This window comes from Xyrauchen texanus, chromosome 23 (assembly GCF_025860055.1).
Source record: "Xyrauchen texanus isolate HMW12.3.18 chromosome 23, RBS_HiC_50CHRs, whole genome shotgun sequence".
NCBI lineage: Eukaryota > Metazoa > Chordata > Actinopteri > Cypriniformes > Catostomidae > Xyrauchen > Xyrauchen texanus.
Genome location: NC_068298.1, coordinates 10,177,945 through 10,194,485, shown reverse-complemented (window position 1 = coordinate 10,194,485; position 16,541 = coordinate 10,177,945). Strand labels below are relative to the sequence as shown.

At 42.7% G+C, this 16,541-nt stretch overlaps 1 protein-coding gene across 3 annotated transcripts in view; it reads right to left on the bottom strand.

The window, feature by feature from the left end:
• LOC127663313 (gamma-aminobutyric acid receptor subunit beta-2-like) overlaps nt 1–16,541 on the bottom strand; it is a 62,013-nt gene that overhangs the window by 13,301 nt on the left and 32,171 nt on the right. For all 3 annotated transcript variants that reach the window (XM_052154838.1, XM_052154837.1, XM_052154839.1), the window contains exon 5: nt 7,158–7,240. In XM_052154838.1, the coding sequence (XP_052010798.1) occupies nt 7,158–7,240 (83 nt within the window). The remainder of the gene's footprint in view (nt 1–7,157; nt 7,241–16,541) is intronic.

Here is a 16,541-nt window from a genome sequence, read left to right as displayed (position 1 = left end):
AAATACTTTCTCCTATGCCCAGCTCAAAGGACCAGTTCACCCAAAACTGAAAATTCTGTAATCATTTACTCACCCTCATGTTGTTTCAAACCTGTATGACTGACTTTCTGCAGAACAAAAAAGAAGATATTTTGAAGAACATTTCAAATGTTTTTGTCCATACAATGAAAGTCAATAGGGTCCAAAATATTGGACCCAACTGAATTTCATTGCATGGACCAAAAGGGTGATTAAACGATGACAGAATTGTAATTTATGGGTTAACTATCCCTTTAAAATGTGGAGACAACTAGTAACTACACAAGCCATTTGTAGATGTATTTCCCCATACAAACAATTTCTAATTAAGAACTCTATTAAGACTCTTTGGTGCTATGAAAACATTGCTTTGTTTGTTTTTTGTTTGTCCTGACCCGCACAACACACCAACAACTGATCATCCAATGGTGTGAGTCTGGGGCAAGATGTTCTTTTTGTCTGACCAATGGAAGATGGGGGGAATGTTCAGGAAATCTTTTTGAAAACAGGTAAAGTTAATTCCAGAGAAATTGCACACTTTAGCTTTAAATATCCTATAAAATCACAAGATGAGTGTAGTCTTCTTTCCCGTGTTGGCACACTTCCTCTTGAAACAGGAAGTAGAGGTTCGTCCCTTTAAAAAAAACAACCAATAGCTTTTAGTTTGAGTTTTTCCACCCAAGAACGTGATTTGTTATTGATATTAGAGGGAAGGACCACTTGATTGGACAAAGAGAGTGAGTGCAAGATGAGTCATCAGTTTTTATTTTAATCCATTTTCCCGAAAGCAAAATATTTTTTTCTAAGTATTTTTCTGCTAAAAGATAATTTTCTCAACAGTTATGGTGCGTTCACATTCAACGCGAAGAAATTTTCGACTCGCATTGCTCGAGCGAGTTTGACCGCTCGATCATGTTGTTTAAACTCACGTTTACACGAGTAATGCAAACCCACGAGTATTCCCCCTTCTCTTCCAGAAAAGGACAGGAAGAGGGGCTTCCACGACTTGGTTCATAGTAAAGTACAGCCAATAGATGGAATCAAGTAGATGCACATATTTTCAGAACTTACATGCCTCTGTACATGCATGACGTTGTGTCATACAATTCCGGGTGCCCACACACCGCTCCAATTTTTTCATTCATTCATCTTCTGCTACTACGTCAGTACGTCAGTGACGTCCAGACAATCTCAATGCTGATAGGCTTTCGCAAGCATGCAGATTTTTCGCTCGAGTTGAAAAATTTTAACTCAAGAGAATACGCAAATGAAGCGATTTTGCGTGTTCGAGTAGCGCCATTCACTTCATTCGCACTCGCTTTACGTTGTATGTGAATGCACCATTAGGAATACACTATAATATAGATTACATCAAAGCTAAAAGACATGGACTAAAAGTCACAAAACTCCAGATTAGATTTCAAATACTCTTCTTAGAGACATATATAACAATATGCAGCTTATTCATTTGGTTTAATGGAGCAGAGATCGAAGTAAAATAAATAAGACAACTGCAAAAGAGCCTCAGCCATGTACCAATCATAAGATCTGCTTTCTTAGCGTGGGAGCATTTGTAGACCATAACTGAATAAGGTTGCATCGTGTTCACCCCACTGTCTGAAAATGCTTTTAAATGGAGAATAGATGTAATGGAAAGAGAGAAAGAGAGAACAAGAAAATGCACAAGTGAAGGAGAGAGAGCTCAGGACACAAGAGAAAACTGCTAGTGGACTGGGTAGGACTGGTGTTTCACTTTCCATTAAATCTATTATCTCTGTGCTACTGCGTCTGATTCTGTCAATTGACTTTCTGATTACTGTCAACAGATCACATCACTCTACTCTCCTCGGAGGGGTTCTGTGCCCTACTTATTCCCTAAGGGCCTTGAAAGAAACTAGAGAAAAAGTGTGCTGGATTCCACATCAGAGATGACTGACTGAAGTTTCTGCTCTGCTATGCTTTAAAATCTGCTTCTGAATCGCATCCATTAAAAATGTATCAAGAATAGAAGTTCATCAGGGGAAAGTAGGCTTAAGCTTGCGTCTCATTAGCTCACATGAAATAGCACACGCTGACACAAAGCATTTCTGTTCCAGGACGTTACATTCCCAGCCCTCTGCTTTTTGATGAGTATGGCTACTCGCATTAAATATATGGGGAAAAGGCTCAACTGTGCATACAAGATGAACATACATGGAAGGTTACAGAGACAGAGGCACTTTCCACAAATAGGGTATAAAAACTGAAAATGTTCCTTTCTTATTTAAGAAATGATCATTTAAGAAGTGTTAAACCCTCAAAAAAAAAAAAAAAATGCTGATCGTCAACCTCAGGAGGTTACTAACTAAATATTTTATGAGCTGTTTTCAATCAAGTTTGCAATTTTTGCAAAAACTTTGGAAAATGTCTGAATATAGTTTAAAACTATGATTTGTGTGATTTTCTAAATTAATAATTAAGTTTAAGAAAAAAAATAAAAATACATTTTACATAAATAATAAATCTAAATATATATAAATAAATACAAATAGATACATTTTTGAGTATATATATATATATATATATATATATATATATATTTGTTTTATTTATTTATTTTTTTTCTAAAATGGGTCTATTTGGATTTTATATATATATATATATATATATATATATATATATATATATATATATATATATATATACAATATAATGTATATATTTATATTTACCTTTTTTCTTTTTTTTTTTTTGGCTAAATAATTATGTGCATTTGACGTATTAAACACTAGCAAATTTTCATGCTAGATTTATCTTGTGCAGTGTTAGTTCATCCTCTGTGTCTCTATAAATTAAAAAAATGGAAATAGGGCTGTGTCGATACAATCAAATATCAATATATCAGGAATATTGGATCAATATTTATATTACACTATTTGTGTATTCATATCATGTCCAGCATTTCAATAAAGAAGAAACAGGTCGTCCAAATATGTGTAAACTCTGAAAGCGTAGTCCCTCCGTGCAGTCACAGACACTTCTATGAGAAGTGAGAGAGACTGAGCCTGTTTCTCTCGGTGACATGTTGGGCCTCTCTTACGCATTTGGCATGAGGGCCAGGCAAAAGTACTGATTTTCCAATTAATGTCAATTTTTTAAATCGTAAGATCACACTTTTACTTTGTGCAACTCTCTAAAATGTAAGTAAATCACTCGGATGTACTACTAAATTGTCTGTGGTTACTAGCCACTGGTTGGAAATGTTTGAGATTTCACTCCCCAGATCTTTTTAGTAAACGTTTGGTTTGACTCTTCCTGTGAAATGCGTGTCCAAAAACAAGATCCACGCAAGCTTTCTGTCAAACAGGTCAAAAACTAAAAAATAAAAATGTAAATGCAACAAAACATTTAATCATGTACAGTAGTCAGATTATTAGAACTAAAAAAAATGTTTGTTAATTTGTAAATGTTCATTTCCTGCACACCAAAAGGCATGCACTTTGTAAACCCGATGTATTACTATGTTTTACAAATAAAACATATTATTAGTAGTATCAACCAGTTTGTTGGCCCACAGTTGGCACATTGTAGTGCTGAATGGGTGCTTAAATCCTTTTGCTGCATTTGTGAATGTGAAAGAAAGCATAAACATAACTTTAGCCTACCTAGTCACTACAAATGGTGTAAAACTACATTAAATTTGGAGTTTTTATGAAACAGGGGCTATACTGTATATTGCATTTCCCTTTACATTCATCTCTGTGGACTCACGAAGATGGTGCTTAAGGTTTGAAGTGTTTCCTGCCTGAGCTGATACCTGCTTGCGGCAAACTTTACAGACTGGGTACATAACATAATACTGGGTATATAATATTGTATGCAATATAATACAACCCCAATTCTGAAAAAGTTGGGACAGTATGAAAAATGCTAATAAAAACAAAAAGGAGTGATTTGTAAATTATATTCAGTCTTTTGCTATATTGAAAGCACAACAACTACACATTATATGATGTTTTATCTTGTGAATTTCATCGTTTTTTTTTTTTTACATGTACAGTCATTTCAAATCAGATGATTGCAACACGCCCCAAAGATGAGACAGGGGTAATTTAAGACTAATAACAATTTGACAAGTTGAAATAACAAGGCGATGTGAAACAGGAGATGTTTTTACAGGTGATGCAATTGTATCATAATACTCTATACTGTATAAGGTGTCTCCAAAAACAGCCTAGTCCTTCAAGCGCAAGGATTGTTCAAGATTGTTCAAGACCAACAGATGCTTCAGCAAGTAATCCAACACTTTGAGAACAATGTTCCCCAAAGACAAATTGGAAGGATTTTGGGCATGTCACCCTCTACCGTACGCTATATAGTTAAAAGATTCAAGGAATCTGGTAAAATCTCTGTGCATAAAGGGCAAAATGAAAACCACTTCTGATCCCTCAGAAATCACTGTCTTAAAAAACATCATTAATCTGTAATGGATATCATGAACATGGGCTTGGGATTACTTTAGTAAACATTTGTTAGTCAACACCATTCGCCGCTGCATCCACAGATGCAAGTTAAGACTTGACTATCCAAAGCAGAAGCCATACATCAACACTGTCCAGAAGCGCTGCCGACTTCTCTGGGCTCGGTCTCATCTTAGATGGAAAGTAGAACAGTGGAACTGTGTTTTTTGGTCTGAAGAGACACATTTTAAAAAAATTGGGAAAAGCACAGCCATCGTGTTATCCGGGCCAAAGAGGAAATGTGCCATCCAAGCTGTTATTAGTGTCAGGTCCAAAGGCCAGAGACTGTATGGGCCATGGGTGTGTCAGTGCCCATGGCATGGGTAACTCACACATCTGTGAAGTCACCATTATTGCAGACATATATGTACAAATTTGGAGCAACATTTACTGCCATCCAGCACCGTCTTTTCCAGAGATGTCCCTGCATTTTCAGTGCAGGACAACTTCAAACCACATACTGCCCAGATTTCATGTGCATGGCTGTGTAAGCAGAGAGTTTGAGTACTAGATTGGCCAACCTGCAGTCCTGACCTGTCTCCAATTGAGAATGTGTGGTGCATTACGAAGCACACCAGACAGCAACGAAGACCCCGTACAATTGTGCAACTAATTAGGAGCATGTTGCAATCATCTGATTAAAAATGACTGTACATAAAAAAAAATTAAAAAAAAAGGAAATTATGAAATTCACAGTGTAAAACATCATATAATGTGTTGTTGTAGTGCTTTCAATATAGGGTGAATATGATTTAAAAATTCACAAATTTTGTATTTATTAGCATTTTTCTTACTGTCCCAACTTTTTCAGAATTCAGGTTGTATATGCAATTTCAAGACATCATATTTATTGACAGAATGAATATAATTGTCTAAAATGATGAAAAACTAAAGACTCAATTTGTCAAATTAATATTTTTGTAATTTACAAAGTTAGAGCGTTCCTTGTTAAATGAATAACAGCATTAGTTGAAAGAGAATTTCTTTCATTATAACTGAATATACCCAAATTTGAATTGAAAGCTTCTGAATCAGAGTCGAATCATATTGTGATATATCGTGATACACCAATTGTGACGTGTGTATTGTGATGTACCACGATATATATAGGATCATGACATGTGTGTCACAATAAACCCAGCTCAACAAAGTAATGTGTACTCTATTTTTGGCATGATCCAGAAAAAAAGAGTGATCAATAAGTAATAAGAGTAGAGGAGATAAAATAAAAAAGAAGAGAAGGAATGAGGAAAAACAGACAGCAATTAATAGATTGAGCAATAGCGAGGGTGAGGAAAAAGAGCACTTCACTATGTATTAGAATGAAAGGAAGCCAGGCCTGACCCTCACTGTTTTTGTGCTGCTTAATGCTTCTGGCAACTTAATGATCAAACGGAGGCAGTCTGTGCCTGAGCATAACATCACAGCACTGTAATCCATGACTCTAGGGACATAGATAAAACACTGAGAAGACCTCTCATTCTTCTCCTATGGCGTTCATTTTTTATTACAAGAGAAACTGCATTACACACAATTACAGGCAATAATGACAAAATAGAAAGAACCATTCATCTTGATAAAGAGGGTGATGATTAGCTTTTGTTATGGCTATAAATGCATAATTTACCACTGCTGTCAGTAATGCTCTGACATCAGACTGGTGTGGGTGATGCATTGTTTGTTGTAAAGGGGCGTTCACACAAAAGCGACCAGAAGTGATTAATTTTCAACAAGAGTTGCCGATTACCGGCGACGAGTGACAGTGACTGTTGGCGATGCAACAAAGTTGAGCAAAGCTTGCCACGTGCCAACCACAAATGGGAGTGCAGAGAGTAACCCGCTGCCTGATACAGTTGGATACAGCTGTCGAGAAGCAATACCGACTCGCAACAGCACAGAGACTTGGTGAATTCCAGTGATTTAAACATACATGCATGTATGAAAGTAAGTATGAAAGACCTTCAAGGATGTAGCAGCATGATTCCAACATAATTAGGGTAGTCAGTCAATTAAACATTTTAATAGAACTAATTGCATGCTATGGTGATTAATTAATTAAATTAAATGCGTTTAATTCAAAGACATTACATAATTGTGGTAGATGGGTTAAGCAATGAATAGATAAAAAGTGGCATTAGAAGTCTATATAATTGTATGTTTTATTACCATTTGTTATTAAACATTAGCTCAACATTGGTCTAACATTGGTAGGCAATCCATTTTGTGGTGAACGTAAGATCCATTTTAACAGGAAGCATTATTGTATTCAATCTGCAGTATTTTATTTAATTGTTGGTCTTTGTATATATCCGTCAGACTGTTGTGTGTTGGCTTTTTACAATGATGTATCAAGTTACAAGTTTGTCCCGATGTGCTCTGACCAGTTGTCAGAGAATGTGTCCTGTGTGAACATAATGTATTCTGTTCTGCCTGCTCTTATAAAGTGTGGATAAATGTAGTTACATTGCCTGTAGTATTGCTTAATGATAGGAAAATTCCTTATTACTGAATTTACGCACAGGTCAGGATAAATGTTTTTTTTTTTTTTTTGATAGCCTCAGAAAAAAATAGATGCATAGATCAGGTAGTGCGAAAGGATGTGGGCCAAGTCAAGACGGATGTAGGTGGTGCGAAACTTACAGCTCTCGATCTCCAACGTGCAGTTCTGCTCGTCCAGCGGATATCGCCTCAGGTCCATCATACAGGCAGCCGTGGTGGTGATCCTGAATGCAAAGCAAAGACAAGGGACTGTGGGGATTACTGAGGCTTCTCAAGGACAACAGGGATGAAGCAGAGCTAGAACACCCCTCCTCCTCCTCCTCCTCCTCCTCCTCCTCCTCCTCCGACTGCTGCCTCCATCTCTCTCCCCTTATAATCATACCAGTCTCAGATCTACAGCAGAATCTGCCCACACATGGAAAAGGATGGGGAAAAAGAACAATTTATGGGACTTCCCTGTTATATAAAGATATACTGTAGAGATGAGATGTAGAAAGATAGAGAGAAAGACAGACAGATTAGATAGATAGCGTGAGAGACAGACAGATTGGATGGATGGATGGATGGATGGATGGATGGATGGATGTCTATATATAATATGGTTATTTAAATAATATAAATATAAAATGACACTGCCAAAAAAAAATTTAACTATAAAGTACTTTTTTTTTATTTCCCGTAGAAATATCATACAAGACATATAAAACATTATGTTCCTACTGAGTGTTTATTTCTTGTTTTCCAGTAAAACGAATCGGTTACCTTACGTAACCTCGGTTCTCTCTAGAAGAGGGAACGAGTATTGCGTAAGCTAGCTTACGCTACAGGAAAGATTCATCTTTTCTGAGATATTGAAGCCAAAAAAATATCCTTAATTTTGTATCCATTGTCAACGCAGTGCAGCAACTGCATACCTTGAGCGGGCTAGCTAGCGAGCTCATAGGTTGCTCTGCGGCAACTGCTGCAGCCTATAGACAAACTTGAGTGAACTTGCGTCCAATGACAGGCGCCCGCGCCGTCACTGCCTCAAAGCCCGCCAAAATGGGCGTGGCTAGAGTGCATATAAGCGTAAGTTCGTAGGCTGGAACCCTGGTTTTCATTGAATGAAGCGAAAATCGCTCGTGGCGCGAAGCACGGCCGGCTACGCAATACTCGTTCCTCTTCTAGAGAGAACCGAGGTTACGTAAGGTAACCGATTCGTTCTCTTACGAGAGGTTCTCTCAGTATTGCGTAAGCTAGCTTACGCTCACGGGAACCCATTGTCAACGCCGTGCGCTCAAGCATCCACTGCATGAGCCCGGGAGCCCTTGTGAGTGGGGAATAATATTTGGCCGGCAAGAGTGCGGGCCAGTGTGTGTGTAATACATAAGCACATAGTGGGAAGGAAAAGACAGAGTGGCGGTGCCGGTCTGTGTGGAATGTGTCCCATCAGTGCAGCTCACCAGGGGAGCTATAGCGTATTAAACCGCTAGTAGTTTCGCCTGCAGGGCGGGCACTTCCAGATTGTAAAATCTGACAAAGGTGGAGGGGGAAGCCCAGCCCGCTGCCACACATATGTCATGAATGGAAATCCCGCTGGACCATGCCCACGAGGAGGCCATGCCTCTAGTGGAGAGAGCCCTAATGCCTAACGGGCATGGTAGGTCTTTTGACGCGTACGTGGCAGCAATGGCGTCCACTATCCATCTAGACCGTGTCTGTTTTGAGGCGGCGAAACCCTTGGTGCGCCCTCCGAACGAAAAGCTGCTCAGAGCGTCTGAAAGAGGCGGAGAGCGCAGTATACAAACTCAGTGCTCTGACTGGGCAAAGGAGATTGGCATCGCGTTCGCTATCGGATGCTGGCAGCGCCGATAGGGAAATGATTTGTGCTCTGAAAGGAGTACCGATCACCTTGGGGACATAGCCGTGTCTAGGCTTTAAAATGACCTTGGAGTCACTTGGTCCAAACTCAAGACACGCAGCGCTGACAGACAGCGCGTGAAGGTCTCCCACACGTTTAACTGATGACAGGGCAGTCAGAAAAACGGTTTTGAGTGAAAGGTATTTCAAATCCACGGATTGAAGCGGTTCGAAAGGGGGGGCTTTCATAGCTTCGAGAACTACGGAAAGATCCGGGGGTTCATCCTTCTAGCTCCCCTGAGGAAGCGGATGAGCAGCTCGTTTTTTCCCAGTGACTGGCCGTGCAGGGGTTCAGCGAATGCCGCGATGGCCGCCACGTACACTTTGAGCGTGGATGGGGATCTGCCCTTATCCAGCAGCTCTTGTAAAAACACGAGCAGCGACGACACCCCACATGTCCGTGGGTCCAGGTCTCTGTCGGTGCACCATTTTGAAAACACAGACCATTTGGACGCATAGAGTCTTCTCGTGGAAAGGGCTCTAGCGTGTATGATAGTGTTTATTACTCCTTCTGGCAAAGCGACGGGTAGTCGTTGATCACCCATGCGTGCAGCGCCCAGCGCTCTGGGTGGGGATGCCAGATCGTGCCGCGAGCTTGAGAGAGGAGATCTGCTCTCACTGGAATGGGCCACGGGGCTGTCAGTGACAGCCGCGCAAGCTCCGGGAACCATGTCTGATTCTCCCAGCGCGGGGCTATGAGGAGCACCGAGTGACGCGTTTCCCTGATCCTCTGCATTACCTGTGGCAACAGCGAGACGGGAGGGAAGGCGTAAAGCGGGCAGTTGGGCCTGTCCTGGGCCAGCGCGTCCTCGCTTTTCGAGAAAAATACTGGGCAGTGAGAATTCTCTTCTGACGCAAAGAGGTCTATCTCTGCTCTGCCGAATATACTCCATAACTTCTGGACTGTTTGAGCGTGCAGGGACCATTCCCCTGGGGAAATATTGTCTCTGGACAGTCTGTCTGGGCCGCCGTTCAGGTGGCCTGGCACGCGTCGTCGCCCTCAGCGAGCGCAGGTGGCACTGGGACCAACTCAGTATGCGTTTTGTCAGATGGAAGAGGTTCCTGGATCTGACACCGCCCTGACGGTTTAGATAGGATACCACAGACCTGTTGTCCGAGCGGACCAGGACGTGGTGACCCTGAATGATCGGGAGGAAGCGCACGAGCGCGTACTCGACCGCTATCATTTCCAGACAATTTATGTGAAGGAGCTTTTGATACCATTCGGCCACTGCCCAGGGCTGCAGAGCTGAGATACAGGTCTGAGTCACTCTGATCGGCTGGCGGCCCGTGGCCCAAGCCCGGCGAGACGCGTGGGTGTTTAGCCAATGCTGAAGCGGGCGCATGCACAGTAAGCCCAGCTGAAGTACTGCTGCGGCTGAAGCCATGTAACCTAGCATTCTCTGAAATTTTTTCAGAGGCGTGAGGCTGTTCATCTGAAAGGACGCGGCTAGTCAGCTGAACACGGCGCTAGCTGTGTAGATAAGCGAGCCGTCATTGCCATGGAGTCTAGTTCTATTCCAAGGAAGGAAATTGCCTGACTGGGCTGTAGTGAGCTCTTGGTCCAATTGACTGCAAGGCCCAAACTGTTCAGATGACTGAGGAGAACTGTCCTGTGAGACAGAAGCTCCGTATGTGACTGTGCCAAAATCAGCCAATCGTCCAAATAGTTCAGAATTCGCAAGCCCTGACTCACGAGGGGTGCGAGTGCCGCATCCATGCACTTCGTGAAAGTACGGGTGCTAAAGACAGGCCGAATGGAAGGACGGTGTATTGATAAACCTGGCCGTCGAGGCGAATCTCAAGAATGGCCTGTGATGGGGATTTATCTGAATCTGAAAGTAGGCATCTTTCAGATCGAGAGAAATAAACCAGTCCCCTGGCGCACATGCGCGAGGAGTTTCCTGATTGTAAGCATTTTGAACGGTCTTTTTGCGAGCACCTTGTTCAAAACCCTGAGATCTAATATTGGTCTGAGGCCGCCGTCTTTCTTGGGGACAAGAAAATAACGGCTATAAAACCCCGACTCGCTCAGAGAAGGTGGCACTCTCTCTATGGCCCTTTTGCACAGAAGGTTTGCTATTTCTGAACGAAGCATGCAGGCTGCTTCCGTGTTCACAGTAGTTTCGAGCACGCTCTGAAGCGGGAGGGCGGCGATCGAACTGTAGCAAATAGCCCTGTTTTATTGTGCTTAACACCCATTTGGAAATCCCTGGGATAGCTTTCCACGCTTTGAAGCGTAACGCTAGAGGGTGAATGGCCAAGTCGCCCTGATTGCCGCACACAGTGAGCTGAACAGAATGTGTGAGCGCGCTTACTGTGCTTATGCATGACTGCTTGCAGACAGCAGGGACAGGCTGTTCTGTGAGTGACTTCCCGATTGAGGTGAATGGGGAAAGAGTCACATCTGTGAAGTGATGCGCGAGCATAGTCACGGGCATGGGACTTACATACAGAGAGGTGTTTGCTGGCCGTGTGAAAGAGCGGGCAGAGAAGGGGCGCGCGCACGGATTCGTGGGCGCGTTTATTGACTCTAACACTTGAGCTGGCTGTGCCTGCTTTATGTGAGTGGGCTCTGATAGGGACACGGGAAGTGTAATGCTTGTGTGAAGGGGTGAACACTGGATTGTGGGCACATTTTCTACACATAAGGCATGTTTGCTTTTCACAAAATTTCTTTTGTTCGCCGTGAAAACGGCATTTGAGTGCAGGCAAGCGGGCAGTATCACCGGCTTGTTGGCACAGTCAGCGCGGCCATGCACTTCCCTAGGGATTGAGCTGCAGCTTTGGTGGTGCGAAGGGCGAGATCCGTCGCGCTCCTTAGATCTGAAACAGCCTCTGGGTGCCTGCCTTTCTCATCCCATTCTCGGAGAAGGTCCGCTTGGAGGATCTGTAAAACGGCCATGGAATGCAGAGCAGATGCGGCTTGGCCGGCGGCGGCATAGGCGCGGCTAACACAGGCGGAAGTAGTTCTGCAGGCCTTAGACGGGAGCACTGGCTTAGACCGCCATCTCGCGGAGGGCGGGCAAAGGTGTGCTGCTACCGAATCCTCGACCGGGGGGATGGAAGAGTAGCCCCTCTCAGTGGTGCCGTCCACCAGAGCAAGAGAGGTGGAGACGTGGGATCGGTTCCTGGCCGAGAGAGGCGCGTTCCATGATTTAGAGAGCTCGGCGTGGAGTTCCGGCAGGAAGGGCGCGGCCCGGGCCTGAAGAAAGCAGCCGTCGAGTCTGTTGGGAGCCTGCTCAGAGGGCGGTGACCACTCGAGCCCGAGGCGGTCGACGGCCTGTGTGAGGAGGCGCGTTAGTTCTTCCTCGACTCCGGCACGGGTCCTGCTGGATTCCTGGGCCGAGGAGGAGGCTTGGGAGCCTGACCACTCCTCGCTGTCCGAAGCCATGATGGAACAGCAGCCCTTATCCTCTGCCTCGTCATCCGAGATGGCAACAGTGCGGCCGCTCGGCGGCAACTCGCGGCGTCCGGAGGGCGGGGAGGGTGAAAGCGAGGCTCGAGGGAGAGGCTCCGGCGAGGTAGTCGCTTCTAACACCGGTTCCGGCAGCCTTTGGGAGCGGCGATTCTTTCTGCGCGGCGAAACGAAAGGCGGCGCGGCGGCTTCGGTTTTGAGTGCTTCGAGTCGAGCCCGCAGGGTCGACATCGGAAGCTCCTCGCAGAGAGAGGGCGAGCTCTGCATGTTCCAATCCCAGGCAGAGAGCGCAGATGAGGTGGCGGTCTCCGGCGCTGAGAGAGGCGCGGCATGAGGCGCAGGTGGTGCGAGGCATCTTAAAAAAGACGCTCATTGCTCTTTTTGTGAAGTTCGCTGAGGAACTTGATATAGATGAAAATCAGGGTTCCAGCCTACGAACTTACGCTTATATGCACTCTAGCCACGCCCATTTTGGCGGGCTTTGAGGCAGTCATTGGACGCAAGTTCACTCAAGTTCGTCTATAGGCTGCAGCAGTTGCCGCAGAGCAACCTATGAGCTCGCTAGCTAGCCCGCTCAAGGTATGCAGTTGCTGCACTGCGTTGACAATGGATACAAAATTAAGGATAATTTTTTGGCTTCAATATCTCAGAAAAGATGAATCTTTCCCGCAATACGAGAGAACCTCTCGTAAGAGAACTATACAAACATTCTTTAAACAAGATACATTTACTTGAGAAGCAAAACAACGTAACATATTTTGTGTTCTTGACAGAGAAATCTAACAAAATTTTGTAACTTTTATGCTTATAACAGGAAAACAATTTACCAGTAGGGCAAGAAGAAGAAAAAAAAGGAAAAAAGGGAAAACAAGTTTATTTTTCCAATCCCACTGACAAATAGTTTTTTCTTACTTTTGTTGCTTCTCATTGTTTTTCTTGATTGAAGTATGTTTTGATATTTTATAGCAGGAAATAATGATTTTTGGCAGTGTGGGAGTCAGTTTTGATGATGTTCATTTCAGAATGACATCATCTTGTGTAGACAACTGTAGAGAACTTACTAAACAGAAGGAAAACAATCTCTCTTTTGAGAATGACTGTAAGACTGAAGTTCAGCACCAGTGCCATTTCCAAAGAAAATTAAAAATTAGTTTTGGAATCTAAAATATAATAGATGTCTCTGAACTTCATGTTAGTATAGTTAAAACCTCATCTGGAGAACTGCTTATCTTTAATAATTTAGCTCACAACTCAATTTGAAAACCTTTCACTCAAACTCTTAAACTACCAATGGATGGGAGTGCAAGTTCATTACTTTTCTGCCAAGACATTTATAGCATTCTCAGCTTGGTTTCCTGCTAAATAGGCAGTTACTGGGCCCACAAATTAGACTAACGGTGAGTCAGAATAAAGAGTGAGTGCAATCTTTGTTTCTTTTCACCCCTTTTGAGTCATAAATCAGCATGCTAAAAACATTGATCCTGCGGAGATTCTTATGGCACCGTTCCATAATCACAATTCCACAGGAAGCGCTGGAAGTCCTGGGAGCTCTGGGAAATCAGGAAATTAGGCCAAGATGGCATAGGTACAAATAATGGGCTATTTATAGGTCACTACATCATCAGCAAAAGTCTCTGTACATGTCAGTGTCTAAGAGATGGACAGATTAGGGAGTGATTGGCCTCCATTGTCAATGAGGTTCGGTGTCTCTGAAAGCATGTTGTTGGAAAGCTGTCATGGTGATAACTTCCTCTTATCCTGTTTCTCTCAATTTCATTTAAAGGAAAAGTTCACCCAAAAATGTACATCATCCTTTATTCACATTCCTGTTGTTCCAAGCCTGTATGATTTTCTTGTGTGAAATATACAAGATGCTAGGCAGAATGTTCACGCTGCTCTTTTCCATTCAATGAAAGTGAAAGGTGACAGGGGCTGTCAACCTCCAAAAGCACCATAAAAGAAGATAATCAGATAATCTTTTTCTCTGCCTCAGCTCTCATATTTCATTCATGTTGTATCACAAGTTTGTATCACAAGATTGATGTCAACGATGTTATGTCATTGACTCTTGTGTCAGTGATTGCGATGCGCCAAATTTTAATATGTGCATATTCAAATTGCACAAATGAGATTTGAGAGCTACGGCAAAACAGAAGATTTTCACTGAATAACTACTTCCTCACACAAGACTTGGAACACAGTGCTCAAGTCATATAGGCCAATGGTTTTCAAACTTGCGAGGATCCTCGGCTATTTATTTGAATGTATAATACTATATGACAAACATAGAAAGTGTGATATTATAAAGACAATATGTTTGCAACATGTAATAATTGGCTTTTATATTATTGCACTAAAGTAAATATTATCTAAAGAATATTTAATCTTTTTCCTAAACAATATCAGTATAATATTAGATAAATAAACCTTTAGCAAAACATTTTCATTTCAAATGTATTTGCACAGTGCTATACACTGTATGAGTACAATCAAAAAACAAGTCAATTCTATTCTTGAAAGTATGTTCATTGCAATGAATGCAAAATAAACGCTTATAAAAACTACATGAAAATTTGGCTGTCAACAGAAAAAAATTATCGTGATTGTGGTGAGCAGGGTGGGGTAGACTGGCGTCTGGGCAGTGTGAGGCCGGTAAGATAAGTGGTGAATGAGTTCCACCTGTGTGCCACACCGGTCTCGCGTTCCCGTGAGGGGCGGAGGGAGTATTTAAGGAGAGGAGACAGCGGCAGATGGGAGAGAGAGATGCACTGTGTGTGTGTGTGTGTGTGTGTGTGTGTGTGTGTGTGTGTGTGTGTGTGTGTGTGTGTGTGTGTGTGTGTGTGTGTGTGTGTGTGTGTGTGAGAGAGAGTGTGTGTGTGTGTGTGTGTGTGTGTGTGTGTGTGTGTGTGTGTGTCTTTATGTTCTTACGTAGCTGGCTAAAAAGCAGTTGATGCATGTTTTTGTTTTGTTATACACTGAAAAGTGTTTGTCAAGATGGTCCCAGCTTCCTACTTTTCCATTCTTGAATTGTTACAGTGATTAAAGTCATGATTTAAGACTTTTTATGCACTATTTTTTAGGGAACTCCTAACACCCCCTTGCGGCCCACTAGGGGTCTGTCAGTTGGAAAAGCCCTGGTATCTACTAGTGAACTTTTGTTCTTTTGTCAATATTACAGCTTTACAGACCCTGCTCATCATTCACGTTCATTGTATGTATAAGAGCAGCATAAAAATCCTGCCTAACATCTCATTTTGTGTTCCAAAGGAGAAAGAAAATCAAAGCCGTTTGGAACAACGTGAGGGTGAGTAAATGTTAACAGAATTTACATTTCTGGGTGAACGATTCCTTTAACATGACCAAGGGGCCATTCAGACTGAACGTGTTACAAAAAGCAAAACGCAGCCCAACCAGCATAACAGAACACTGGTGCCTCGAGACGCGTTAAAAGTTGACCTTTTTAACCTTACACAGCATCTAAAAAACATGGCGCTCCAGCACAAGGCTCTGAAAAAATGAAACATGGCGCAATGCTAAAAGACATTCGTCTAGCACATGTTTACATAGAAAAACTATGGAAAAACAGTGCAGATGGATGCAAATACGCATTCGATGTAAACGGCCCCTGATTCTTTCTTAGTTTCTCTCATCCCTGCCCTTTCTCTCTTTCTCCTTCTCTTTCACTTTCCACCTATTGCGCGCAGAAGGAAGCTAGAACTGACCCACACTGGTTTAGTGCCGCTTAACTCCTTTGGCAGCTTGTATAAGCTTGAAAAGGGGTTGAGGAATAAAAGTCAGAGCTGTTTACTCTCAGCATTGTTAGACTGCTACACCCCTGCACTGACCTCACCAACACAGTGGCCTCCTCCTCCACACACTGCTCTGAATTTCGGTAAAACACACTAGGCTTCTAGTTATCCATCTATCAGTGCCTGGATGCAATGCTGTGGTTTCCACAAGCATTGGACAGGTTTGTGTAAAGGGTTGGGTTGAGAGCAGACCCCAAGGCACAGTATGTACCTTTATTTTAAATGACCTTGTTTACAGAGACTCGTGTTGCACACGCCACGCGGGGTTCTGACTAAATTACATTATAAAGGGTGAAAAGAGGTCCCATGGTTGCACATTGTCTCAAAGTCTTTATCTCAGTGCTGATCAAGTTTTGGATTTTGGACACAGAACAGCAAGTAAACAATTTTAAAGGGGAT